General features: G+C 46.0%; 2 protein-coding genes across 2 annotated transcripts; one reads left to right on the top strand and one right to left on the bottom strand.

Moving 5' to 3' along the window:
• Positions 1-499: 499 nt before the first annotated feature.
• Positions 500-8,307, top strand: prpf38b (pre-mRNA processing factor 38B). Its single transcript, XM_027028369.3, has 6 exons — positions 500-1,043; positions 2,166-2,234; positions 2,538-2,689; positions 4,318-4,378; positions 6,324-6,541; positions 6,936-8,307. The coding sequence occupies exons 1-6, from the start codon at positions 843-845 to the stop codon at positions 7,726-7,728; spliced, it is 1,494 nt and encodes a 497-aa protein (XP_026884170.2). The 5' UTR covers positions 500-842; the 3' UTR covers positions 7,729-8,307.
• A 13-nt stretch (positions 8,308-8,320) lies between these two features.
• Positions 8,321-12,114, bottom strand: LOC145659926 (uncharacterized). The gene is made up of 4 exons (XM_081723541.1): positions 11,862-12,114; positions 9,937-10,170; positions 9,771-9,815; positions 8,321-9,469 (listed from the first exon to the last, which is right to left on the bottom strand). Exons 1-4 carry the CDS (start codon positions 12,097-12,099, stop codon positions 9,156-9,158), a joined length of 831 nt encoding a protein of 276 aa, XP_081579667.1. The 5' UTR covers positions 12,100-12,114; the 3' UTR covers positions 8,321-9,155.
• Between the last annotated feature and the right edge of the window lie 750 nt (positions 12,115-12,864).

Genomic DNA, 12,864 nt, shown 5'->3' on the forward strand with positions numbered 1-12,864 from the left:
AATGATTAAAATGTATTAAATCATTTGTCTTTTCCTGAAAGGTTGACATCAAAGGTGTAAAGGACTAATGACTTAACAGGTGTGTTGAGACTGATTCCAGATGCTAAAGGTGCCCTAAATAGAACAGTTATAATTTACTTAAGGACCCTGGAAGAACCATCATTTTTAAGAGTGTATGAGTTCAAAAAGCCAGTAAATAAGCCAAAACGTACATAGCAAGGTAATAAACTACAACACCCATTTCACCACCTCAGTATTCTCCTTATCGGGAACATAACCACGTGAATATACGCTAGGTTCACAAGGTCCTCTTCGTACAAAACTCGAATTAGCACCAAATATGCTACATTAAAATTCTCTCTTAAGGGCAGGAAAGTGTAACTGCACTTGAGATCCACTAGAGGCGTACTTGTAAGGCGCTGATGGTGCGGGTCTGAAGGTAGTACTGCGGCTCTACAGGCGGAGACTACTGAAGCGAACAGATTTTAGTTTTCAAAAACGTAGTTTCCGCTTCCGCCTTGTCCCCGGCAACGCGTTAGCCATCTTGTTCTTCGGTTAGGTTGCTAAGTAAAGAAAACAGCTTTGATTCGGAGAAATACATTTTAATACTTGGATGATTCGAATTCGCGCACTTCATATTTAATTTGATGTTTAATGTGATATTCCTTGATTTATATTTGGATGAAACCGTTTTAATGGCGCTGTAGTCGGCGCTGTCCGTGTCGTTGTGTAGGCAGCTAGGTTAGCTCCTCAGCTAGCTCCGCAGCTAGGTTAGCTCCTCAGCTAGGTTAGCTCCTCAGTTAGCTCCGCAGCTAACCGCTCATTTCCCGCTTTTGGCCGTTATGGCAGGGACGCAGCAGCGCGAGGCCGTGACCAAACCGACCACCGGTAAACATGGAAATGTTTTGCCGTTGTGGGGTAACGAGAAGACTATGAACCTGAACCCCATGATTCTCACAAATGTGCTATCGTCTCCGTATTTCAAGGTTCAGTTGTACGAACTGAAGACCTACCATGAGGTTGTGGACGAGATCTACTTCAAGGTAACACCAACCGTGCTAGCTCGCGGGCTAACGCCGCTAATGGAGCGGGAACGGGGTTGCCAAGATTGCATACAGCTACCGCTGGTTAAGCCTTCAGTAGGAGCTGGCGGTATCTGTCCTACTCGTGTGGCGTCCATCTGTCCTATATTTTTTATCCTCCAGTAGGCGCTAATTTAGCTGTCCTATAAGCGTAAGACTTGCGTATCGGCTCTTGCCGACTTTTCTAGGCTAGCGTTAGCCAACTACAGTAATGCTGGTTTACCTAGATACGGTTATCAAATTAGCTTGGGTAGCGAGCTAGCTAACAAACGAGCTGACCTACTATCTTATGAACAGTTTTGGCAAATATCGTTTCAATATTTTAACGTAATCCTACGTGTGTGGGGATGTTTTTTTTCCCGTTGATAGTAGTTTATATCACCGGTTTCGATAACGAGTGCCATCTTAAAGCCCGTTCGTATTCGAGTAACGTTACAGTAGTCACACAGCAGGCTAAGATGGACAGCTAGCGTATTTACATTGGTTTGCTTCATAACAGTTATTTTTAGGGGATGTTTAAAACAAGTTTATTTGATACTTAACCCGTCATTTTGCGTTTAAGTAACAGTATGACTGTTTGGCGATAACGTTGCTTTGCTAACCTAAGTTAAGTGTCGTAACTAGCTATCCAGTGGGTTGGCCAAGAGTTCTGCACAAATATATCTTTAGTTAGCTAACCTAACCCACTTGGGAAACAGCTAGCGTTGTCTAAGAACTAATATCATATATTGGTTAGTAATTCTCTGATGAAGATGCTGCTTGTAATTTTGGGATATAAATGACGACAGTGGTTCAGACTGCTTTTTTATTGTCTTGTATTTGAAGGATCGTTCCCTTGGAACAGCGAGACACTATCCCCCAAGCTCTAGTTATTAGTGATATGGAAACACTTTGCTGATCCGTGCTGCGGTCCTCCCACAGCTGGGGATGGATAGTCCTGATTTGTTTGTTTGCCCATCCTAATAAAGAACCAGTTTCCATTCTGTTTGCTTGGTAGCTAGCTAGATTGACACCTATGATTGTTCCATTAGAGGCAAGTGATTTTTCGGAGTTGCGCGTGAGTGAGTGGTGCTGTTTCCGCAGGTAACCCACGTGGAGCCGTGGGAGAAGGGCAGTCGGAAGACCGCGGGACAGACTGGAATGTGCGGAGGGGTAAGTAGAAGTACGTGCCTCCTTTCTTCTGTTATAAAAGGGAAATAAACTACCTGAGAAGTGACTAATGCGCCCAGATGTGACACATGAACAACAGTGTGAGGTGTAGTCTGCTCTGTTCAATCTGCTTTTACATTCTGTTCTGTGATCTTGCAGACCTGAGCTGTTTAAAATTGTTCTGTTGTATATGATAGTTAGCAGTACACAAGCATTTGTTTGTGGCATTTGGCATTTGTTTTTGTGTAGTCTGAAAAGCCGATGGGTCTGGCAGGGAGCTTGAGCATGCACCATTATGTGCTGCAGGTGCGCGGTGTAGGTACTGGAGGCATCGTCTCCACTGCTTTCTGTTTATTGTACAAGCTGTTCACATTGAAGCTGACCCGCAAGCAGGTGATGGGGCTCATCACACACACAGACTCGCCCTACATCAGAGCCCTCGGCTTTATGTACATAAGGTAAGATTCCACCTCACACACGCACACATACACACCATCGACGGATATCTGAGGTGGATGGTAAAGGCAGGACTGAAGGACAGCACAAAGTCACTAATCACGGCAGCACAAGGTCATTCACTGAGCACTGTCGATAAAAGCAGGAGCGTTTCAAATCACACACCCAAAATGCACACAGTGGAGAGGAGCCTCTGAGACAGTCCAGCACCTAGTAGCAGAATACAGAACGCTGGCAGGGAATCATACAGTGAGTGAGACAATTAGGTATCAGGGGTCATATACAGGAACATGTGCAAGACATTTGAGCTGGACACCCCCAAGTCCAAAATGGCGGATCCACAGAGTGGTGGAGACCAACAAGGCTGAGAAATATTGCAGAAATACTGTGCCATGTGTTTTATATGAAAATTTGATTTTCTCTTCATTTTTAACTACAGTACACTATAGTTGCTTTCTGGAATTATTTTCCAATCTGCATAATGACAGGGAGAGTGAGAGAGGGGTGGTCAGAATTGCAGTGTAGTACTTGGAGAGAAACAGGATGTTTTGGACAGAAGTCAGCTTGTGACGCTCGTCCTGTTTTCTCCGGGACTTCTTCACAAACGCAAACAAGGACGGGTGGTGCGACTAACACTCTGGCACTGTAAACTTTTTAAACACACGAACTAACGCTGAAAAGTATAACGTTTAATTACTCCACTTCCCCAACATGTGTATACATCAACATTATACATTATACCTTCCCCCCCATATCATCACACGTCAGGTCATCCAGCATTTACCAAATTGACATGGCATTTATAAGCGGGAGGGAATGAGCACGGTAAATTACGATGGGTGACTCGGCGGTCTCTTTACCACTTCTCTGCTCACCCTACCAGTCCCCTTTAGTAGACAGGGAAGCGAAGTTTGTAAATCCCTTGGTAATTTTCCGTCCACAGTCAATAACACCCCCGGGTAAGGGGGGAAAAATCCTGCTCCTAAGGTGTATATACCTTGCGCTAAAGTGGAAGTATAAGATGCGACCCAAGTAAAGTCCCATGAACTGAAGCTTCCATGTATTCGAAAAAACCCTCTCTTTTCTGGTTCCTGGGATTTCCTATTTCATTGACAGTCCATTTGTGATCGTCCTTCCCATTGGGCGATCAGTCCCAACTACAGTCATCTGCTCTGCAAGGGGTGAGCCCTAAACTCATGTAGCACGGCCCCCTTTTACCGGGTATGCACTCATCTGACAACACAAGTAAAAATAACAAAAGGGGAAAAAGGTTGTTACATGTGTACACATTATTTATCATATGTGATCATTATAAGCTGTGCAAGCAAAGTGCCTGTACATATGCGCACACACCCCAGAGAAAAACATATGATACTACTTTGTATATGAATTTAAATCAGAGCAGTGTTGGAGTTGTAGTTTTAATGTGGGAGCAGCAGTTATGGCTCAGCTCACCTCGAGCAGGGTTCTGTTGGTACATATGAAAATGGCTTATGTTACACCAGTTTGTAAGTGAACTTTGCCCTCAGTTTAAGTGAATTACCAGGTTGTTGATAACTGGTGTTGCTGTTTTCTTTCACCCCACTTTAGGGTTCTCACACTGACTTGTGTGTTTCGTTCTGTTGTGCAGATATACTCAGCCCCCTGCAGACCTGGTCGAGTGGTTTGAACCCTTCCTAGATGATGAAGAGGTATGTCATCACGGGTAATGCTTTCACTTTTCTTTTTCATACAATGTAGAGAACCTGATGGTTGATGTCCCCTCCCTGGGCTTCAGCACCACCCACCACAGATGCACTGCAGGGGGGGTTACTGAGTAGAGGCCACGCCAGGTGGGGTTTACCCTAGCACGCATGTCTTTCCCTGTCTGTACATGAAGGACTGGGTCATCATGAGCATAGCTGTCTCCAGTACTGGCATTGAGATCTGATTTTTGTTGGGGGTGTATTGTCTCCCCCCGCCCTCGAAGAGTCAGCTTTTCCACCCAAACCTTCACAGTTCTGTGGTCACTTTGTACCTCCTTAAGTAGTATCTGATTTAGTCTGTGGTCAGTGGTCCTGAACGCTGCTGTCTCAGGGTGGTTTGACATGGAATGGATCGGTACAGAGGCCAGCTAATCTTAAAATGGAGTTTGTGATGCCCATTGCTGACCTTTCACCTTTGCCTTCATTTTGCTTAATGTTTTTTTTGGAGGGAGTGTGTAATAGAGTACTGCAAAGTTTAGTGTTTCTACCTGATCTTAACGTCAAGCTCACTCTCGGCTAGTTAGGAGGCATGGTACACACAAAACACAGCAGTGCTTCAGTAGACAAACGCAACGGCTGTTATTGCTACGACCAAGGTAGGTGTGTGTGTGTGTATATGATGCACACTTGCACAAATTTAGTGAAACTGCTTTAATAATCCCCACATTGTAATAATCTGAATTTACACAAGGCGTAGACATTTGGAATATCTGTACCTCCTGAAGCTTCATTTCATGCTGATGTGTGGCGTGCCGTACGGTGGCCCTCCATCCTGCCATAAACCTGTAAGCTGCTTGTCAGCTGTGAGTCAGTCACTAGCCTAATTAAATTTGATTTTTATTTTAAATGCTTTTATTTCATCCATCTTTTCACCCAGAAATGCTCCATTTCTTGGTCTTTAGTTTTTATCTCCTAAAGCAGCATATGATGACAGGTGTACCTGATCCATCTCTCCCAGGTAACTTGACCTGGTGTGACTTCTGCTCCTGCTGAATCTGGGAGACCATCCTTTACTTTTACGGCATTTGGCAGACGTTCTTGCCCATGCCGTCTTGTGTATGTTCGTCAGTGTGATGCTGTGCTTGCTTCCCGTGGCTTTGCTGTTGCCAGGGCCTCGCTCTACCTGCTGGAACAGGTGAGCTCCTGGAACTATGTCCAAGAGCAGCACGGTGATAATAAAGATCTGTAAAGTGCATTAATATTTTCCACTTGTTTGTAATGTGGACGTCCATTCATGTATAGTTATGGAAACACCAGTACACAGTTTGCCGAGTTCTCTTTATGCTTATGTCTTATAGAAACCAGTCAGCCAATGTCCCTGCACCATTCATCTGGCTCTACAGTTCAGGTACTCCGGGCAGAGAAATTAGTGGCATGTGTCCACTCACTGTCACACAGGCTCCTAAACATAACAGTGTTAAGCTCAATGAAATCAGAGGTGAACTTTCAGGAGTTGGTCATCACAAACCATGTGTGTTACTTTTCAGGGATTTTTCCCTTTTCAAAGCCTGGAGTGCTGCAGTACTGCACTGAGCGCCACTTCCCCAAACCCGGACTGATACTGAGTCCACTTCCCCAAACCTGGACTGGTCCCGAGTCCAGCTTACAGTTTCATCTAACACTACGCTTACTCCATGTCCAGGAGAACAGTCCTGTGTGTCTAGCTTGAACAGATCTGGGGACTCACTCCACTGTGCAGTGCTGGGGCACTTCAGACATGTCTGCTGTATGAGGCTGACTGGAGTAAGCAGCCTCCATTATAACAGCCTGGTTATTAGACGTGTGGTAAAAAAACACTAAACCACCACGTAAGAGCCGGACTCTAGAAGCAGCGTGTGGGCTGGATGTGGTTAATGACGATGCACGTGTGTGTATGTGCGCGTGCTAACAGGAGCTGGACGTGAAGGCTGGCGGCGGGTGTGTGATGACGGTGGGGGAGATGCTGCGCTCCTTCCTCACCAAGCTGGAGTGGTTCTCCACACTCTTCCCCAGGATCCCAGTGCCCGTGCAGAAGATGATCGACCAGCAGATGAAGGCCCGGCCACGCAAACTCCCGCAGAAGGAAACCAAAGAGGAGGAGGAGGAGGACAGCGACCGGCGCCGCTCCAGGTGCACCAGCAGTGGGTGCTGTGGGCAGGTTGCTTGCTCAACCCTGAGCGACTGTTGTAGTCCACTTCTTATTAACAGCACTGGTTGTTAATAAACTGGTTGTTAATAAACTTGAAACTTGGTTAGAGCTTTGAACAATGCTAGAGCTGATGTTGACCTGAGAATGGCTGATGGTTGGTTTTAACTTCTGCGTTAATCCCCGGGCAGTTGTTCTTTCTGCCGTTAATGAGGTCCAATGGTAGAACCAGAATTCGAAGGTGATGCCAGAACTGTTTCTGATGTCCATATCTGTGTAGGTGCCTCAGTGTAACTACTGGTTTGGTTATCTTTACTAACCAATGGTACTTGTGTTGTGTGTGTGTGTGTGTGTGTGTGTGTGTGTGTGTGTGACCAGAAGCCCTCGTAGAAGCCCGACCCCGCGAAGATCGCCAAACCGCTCCCGCAGTCACAGTCGGCACCGGGAGCGCCGCGCTGCCAGCTTCGAACGCGACGTAGACCGGGAGAGGGACCGCCAGCGAAAAGAGAGAGAGGGCAAAGACAGAGACAGGGATAGGGACAGGGACAGGGCTGCGGAAAGGGAACGTCGGCGCTCCAGGAGTCTGGATCGAGGTGCAGAGCGGCGCAGGAGCCGCAGCAGAGACCGGCGACGGAGTCACAGCTCCACACGCGAGAAGCGGAGCGAGAGGAAAGAGCGGGAGAAGGAGCGGGAGAGTGAGAGCGAGCGAGAGCGTTCCCGCCGCAAGGAACGTGAGCACAAAGAGCGGGCGAGCGGAGGAGAGAGAGAGAGGGAGCGCTCCAAAGACCAGAGGAGCAAGGGGGAGGGGGAGGAGAGGAGACACCGTGAGGATCGCAAGAGTAAGCACTCCAGCCGGAGCCGCAGCAGGGAGAAGAGGCACAAATCTGAGCGTTCCAGCCGGAGTCGGAGCCGGGAAAAGAGGCACAAATCTGAGCGTTCCAGCCGGAGCCGGAGCCGGGAAAAGAGGCATAAATCCGAGCGCTCCAGCCGGAAGCACTCCCGATCGCGCTCCCGGAGCCGACAGGACTGCGGAGAGGAAAAGAGCAGGAAATGTGAGCGTAGCAAGGAGCGTCCCCACCGCCGAGAGCCCAGCAACGGACGGGAACAGCCCAGGAGTGCCAGCCCCGAGCCAGACGACGGAACACATGGGAGCCGGGCGGGGTCACCTTGAGCGCCATGCCCTGCCATGCCCCTCCTACTGCCATGCCCCCTTCTCTCTCTCTCTCTCTCTCTCTCTCTCTCTCTCTCACTCCCAGGACCTCAGCAAACAGCTTTGTTTCCCTGCTTCATTTAGATCACTCAGTCTGTTCTGTTCCTTCAGCAAGAGTAATTCTCTGAGCCAGCCCTCCTCATCATGGACACGATAAATTGAAAAAGCAAAAACGAAAAAAAAAGCTTTTTAAATGTTTCTCTTATTTTTGTTTTCAGGAGAACTTCCAAAAAGGTTTTGTACATAGTGTGGGGGAATGTTTTAACCGTAGAGGACCTGCACACCAGGTGTTGCTGGTGGCCTGACCGCGGCGCGGATCTGCTGAGAGAGTTCTGTGTTTGGGTCATTTCTCTGTTGCATCTCACTTCCTAATAAAAATCTTGTATGAAAAGGAAGACAAGTTTACTGCAGCGTTCTTGTATTTTTGCTTGCTTGTTTGATTTTATGTTGAATGGGTGTGTTTGCAGGACGCTTCACACCGCTGTGACTCCACACGGACCATAAAGGCTTCAGGACATCTTTCGTTCTGAATTAACAACACTCTGTTCTCAAGTTTCTTTATTTAAATAGGTCACATTTGCATAGAAAATATAGCGCAAGACATCAGCATAGCTTACATTTGCATCGAAATATAGGAAAAGTAGATATTTATTCAGCGTATTGAACAATATCTGGCGCCTTTAATTGCATCGAATTCTACGTTCATGTACACAAAGCAACACTTCAGAGAAGCAACAGCACGGAATGAAAAAAGTTCCCTCTGATGTGCAGCAAAAGAACAAAGTTCAAGCCAGAAGTCTTAATTTTGAAAACCGTTTTGTTTACTCATGTCATTATTCCCCCTGTGAAAATATTTTAACCTTTGATGCATCAGTGGCCACGAATAAGTCACGTGAAGTCACTATGGCGCTACTGACCCTATACAACTACAGCTGCGACTATACTACTGTATACAGTTACAGCTCTGCAGCGATGACTGAACGAGGCACCGCGCTCAGGGTCTGCTGTACCGGCCTGTTGAGGCAGGACTGGCCTTACAAAAGCGCCTGCTTTCCAAATGTTGAATGGAATTTGGCAGCTACTATGACAATAATGAAACCTGTGCTTTACTGTTGTGCTGAGACTCAAGTGTTTGTATGCTCCAGGGACGAGTCTAGCGCAGTGGGGAAACACCAGGCTTGCCACGCGCCACCCGTGTTAGCGCGCGTAAGACTAAGATGCTGAGCAGAGTACTCGAATATCCTTTAAAGCAGAGGAACCAATTACTAACATTTACACGGCCAAGAAATATTTTTGTTGATTTTCTCGCATTAACTACATCGCACGTCTCATGTAAGTGATGCTAAAAGCTCTTTGTGTAGGAGCAGTCCCGTGGGCTGCACGCAGATTCAGTGTGATACCGATGTAGGCGCGACCGCTTCGCTCGCGGCGGCGGTGCGGACGCACACGGGCTCCGAGCAGGGCCCGCTGCTCCCGGAGGACTCGGCACACACGGCGGAGCAGTACGTCGTGGCGGGCCTAAGGTCGGAGAAATCGCACACTACGCCGTGCACGGTCAAAACGTCGGGTTTGGGCACGCGTGGCCTGTACTGCTCCTGGAACAGCAAGGTGTAGAACTGCGCCCCCTCAACGCGACCCCACTCGAGCCGCAGAGACGTGTCCGTTACCCAGGCAACACGCGCCTCTGCCCTGGCCAGCTCACCTGTACATGACAACGCAGTATGTTAATACGAACTCATTTAAATCCATATGTTTTTAAGGGATATTTATTTTAGTTTAAATCTATGCAATATTCTCATTGTATGTTATTTTTGACTAATCAAAAATAAATTTGAAGCAACATATTTTTCGAAAATAAAAGTTAAAATGGTAAAACGTTGGTTTAGCTAATTCAGATGTTTTAACATTCATTTATTTTTCTTTGCTCAATTATTGAGAGAAAACAAAATTTTACTGAGTGTATCTGGATGTTTTCCCGCCCTTTAACAGGTGCCCAAACTCACTCGGATTTGTCTGCTCCAAGTCTCTCCTTCTGCGAGCTGATCTCACTGGAAGAGGTCAAAGGGTAAAAGTGTATGACTAAATAACATCAAAAGCAGACAGCAGTCTGGCTATCCCATAAAACAGCAGCATGACTACGGTTCTGTCTCGCGCTGCGCCTGGACGTACCGAGCGTGACCGGCGCGCCGGTGCTCTCCCCGGCCGCGTTGCTGGCGGTAACGACGACGAGGTTGCTGCTGACGTTGGCGACGGGGCAGGAAAGCTGAGACGTGTGACACAGGAGCGCCCTGCTGGCGCTCACCTGGTAGGCGCTGTACACGCTCGCGGAGAATGACGCGCTCCATGACAGCACAGCGGAGGAGTTGGAGCCGGTGAAGGTGACCAAAGCAGGATCACAGGGCACTGAGGAAGGACGAAGCAGTTTAGTTCATCACTGCAATGAAGAAGGTACAACACATCGGTAAAAAAAAAAAAAAAAAAAACATGTATGACAACTCTACCAGGATGCTAGATCAAAATATAGTAACATTTTAAAGAGTCTCCTGAATGAAGTTGAGAGAAGGACTTTGGGAAGAAATGTCCGTCAGTTGCTCTTGTGGACGTTACAAATGAATTACGGTGCTCTTCATTAAGTCTAAGTGTAATTATAACCCATTTTAAGTAAGGTATCATAGTCAAACCTGTTTATAAAATTAGAATGTCCACAATAAGAATTAGAATACACATTTTCTACTTTTATACTATCAAATCAAATTAAACTTTGTCACATATATAGTCACACACGGTACAACTAGCAGTGAAGTGTTTTAACAACTGCCTGCTCACATGAAAGGTAGAGACAGAGAATCTAAAGGTATTTGACTAGTAATCAGAAGGTTGCCAGTTCAAGTTCCACCACTGCCAGGTTTCCACTGTTGGGCCCCTGAGCAAGAACCTTAACCCTCAATTACTCAAGTTGTGTTCAGTCATGATTGTAAGTCACTTTGGAAAAAAGCATGCTATGTAAGTATAGTTGAGTGCATAGATGAGTATAAATGTAAGGTGCAGAATGTGTGTTTGAAAAGGAGGTCATGAAGAAGTGGATAGTTTTACACATTTATACTATATACAATATATTTCTATGTTTTAAAATGTGACTCGAGAGTGAACACTGAATTGAGTTCCAGTGACTTTGGGCACCAGGACTGTGCTGAGCAGTACCCATCAGTATCAGGGAGGGATGAGAGAAATTTCCTGACCCAAGAAGAGGCCAATCCCTCAGACATGAGATATATCATGCAACGCTGAAATCCAAAAAAATGTACAGCACTGGAAGGACAAACCTAAAGAAAAGGGAAATACAGCAAGAAATGCTGAGGGAAGAAGAAAGATTGACTACAGTCCACTACACCTCAGGAGCTCCATTAGGAAATGGACAGCAGATCATTTGTTGCAGCTCAATTCTGATATTGTTTGTTGCTCCAGACCAGGTTGATCCAGTCATTAAACAAAGTCTTGGTCTTTTTTCCTCTACTCTGTGTAATTTAGGTGGTTTGATCAGTCTTGGATGTTTGTATAAAACAGTAGACTGGAACTTTCTTTTTTCATTTATGCAATATGAGCACATTGAGATCTACAGGCTGAGATAGAGAGTTGATGTTGACATATGCTTTTATTTCTTCTTGCACAGATTACTGTAATTTCTTCACTTAATAGATCTGCTCTCAACTGTTTTCAAGTGATTTAGAATGCAGCGGTAAGATTACTCACTAGGACTAATGGATAATCTCATATGACTCCTTTATTCAAATCCATTCATTGCTTTTAGGATTAAATTGAAGAGTCTCACTGTTACTTTTAGAGTTTTGCATAGTCAGACTCCAGCTAATGTGTCTCCCTTCTCTGTCCACGTGTATTGGATTGCTCCCTCCCTCCTGATTTGGGTCTTTTACATGTTCTGCGTACCTCTTTAAAGACTTGTGGATTCATTTACAACAGTCAGCCAGCCCAGAAGAAAGGTAGATGGGTCTATTTTAGAGAGTAATGTCAGGGAATATGGCAGCACCAGTGAAACTATCTGGAAGTCCTAGCAGAGCGTGTTCACAGTTTCCTACCTGAGGTTCCCGTGATGGCCGCTGATGGAGCACTGGTGCCGCCAACGCTCTGCGCCTTCACCGTGGCTCTGTAGCTGCAGCTGCAGGGTACGGGTGTCTCAAAGTATGTGCGGTTTGTCCAATAGGATTCCAGCTGTATGAGGGTCTGGGTGTCACCCTGAAGGTTCCCAGAAATCTCCAGAAGATAGTGGGAGTTGGAGCAGTCCACGGGAGACCAGTAAGCCCTCAGCAGCTGCATAGGACCCCACACCACGCTCGGAACGACACTCAGGTTGGTAGGAGGGCAAGGAGCTGAAGGCAAGCGGGCGAGACGGAAGAACAGTGACAGGCATACAGGCTCGGAGGGAGTTTTTAGGTTTGACAGTTATGTAAGAGACTGAGCATTGAGACTTGCTTAATGAATTCATTTTTTCCCCCATTGCATAAAAAATTTATGTTTTTGTTCATGTTTTTTTGTGACCAAGTTTATTCTCAGGTTTGGCCTACAGATGTTCAAACAGACATGTCTTATAATGGAAATAATTTGGGAAAACAGTTAGGCAGCCAATACGCCAACAGACTTGTAAAGCTCCATCATGTTAATGGTTTTAAATGAGCAACAGTTCAAAGAATATCTTTGCAACCTTCAATGTGATTCCTCTTAGATTAGAATAAGAATTCAGAATAAGAAAACATGAGCTTTGAATTTTAATCTGGACAACTGATAATAATTTGCATAAGAAGGACACATCTATTAATAGTTTTAAAACTGCAACTATGTGATGGATGTCAGCATGTGCTGTCTATCTGGTTAATGATGCTTTCAGTCCTGGAGCAGTTTTTGGCCTTGCAGAGACCTACCCTGTGCTGGGAAGAGTTTGGCAGAATTGCCTTATGTCTTGTTGCTGTGTGTCTCTGGCTGTTTAGTACTGTTGAGGTGTCCTTACCTCTTCCTGCTGTTAGCGCATTGCTGTTGGAACTGTTGCATGTTTGGCCTGAAGCCAGTACAGTGAAGTTGTACACT

The sequence above is a fragment of the Electrophorus electricus genome, chromosome 11 (assembly GCF_041902795.1).
Source record: "Electrophorus electricus isolate QZ-2024a chromosome 11, ASM4190279v1, whole genome shotgun sequence".
NCBI lineage: Eukaryota > Metazoa > Chordata > Actinopteri > Gymnotiformes > Gymnotidae > Electrophorus > Electrophorus electricus.

What these genes read in the sequence shown, in the direction of transcription:
- prpf38b (XM_027028369.3), top strand. Translation starts at nt 843, where the DNA reads ATGGCAGGGACGCAGCAGCGCGAGGCCGTGACCAAACCGACCACCGGT. An exon ending in TGGACGAGATCTACTTCAAG is followed by an intron (nt 1,044 to 2,165) that starts GTAACACCAACC and finishes CTGTTTCCGCAG; the next exon opens with GTAACCCACGTGGAGCCGTG. An exon ending in CTCGGCTTTATGTACATAAG is followed by an intron (nt 2,690 to 4,317) that starts GTAAGATTCCAC and finishes TCTGTTGTGCAG; the next exon opens with ATATACTCAGCCCCCTGCAG.
- LOC145659926 (XM_081723541.1), bottom strand. Translation starts at nt 12,099, where the DNA reads ATGCAGCTGCTGAGGGCTTACTGGTCTCCCGTGGACTGCTCCAACTCC. An exon ending in CGGCGCGCCGGTCACGCTCG is followed by an intron (nt 9,816 to 9,936) that starts GTACGTCCAGGC and finishes GACCTCTTCCAG; the next exon opens with TGAGATCAGCTCGCAGAAGG. An exon ending in CTTGGAGCAGACAAATCCGA is followed by an intron (nt 9,470 to 9,770) that starts GTGAGTTTGGGC and finishes TGTCATGTACAG; the next exon opens with GTGAGCTGGCCAGGGCAGAG.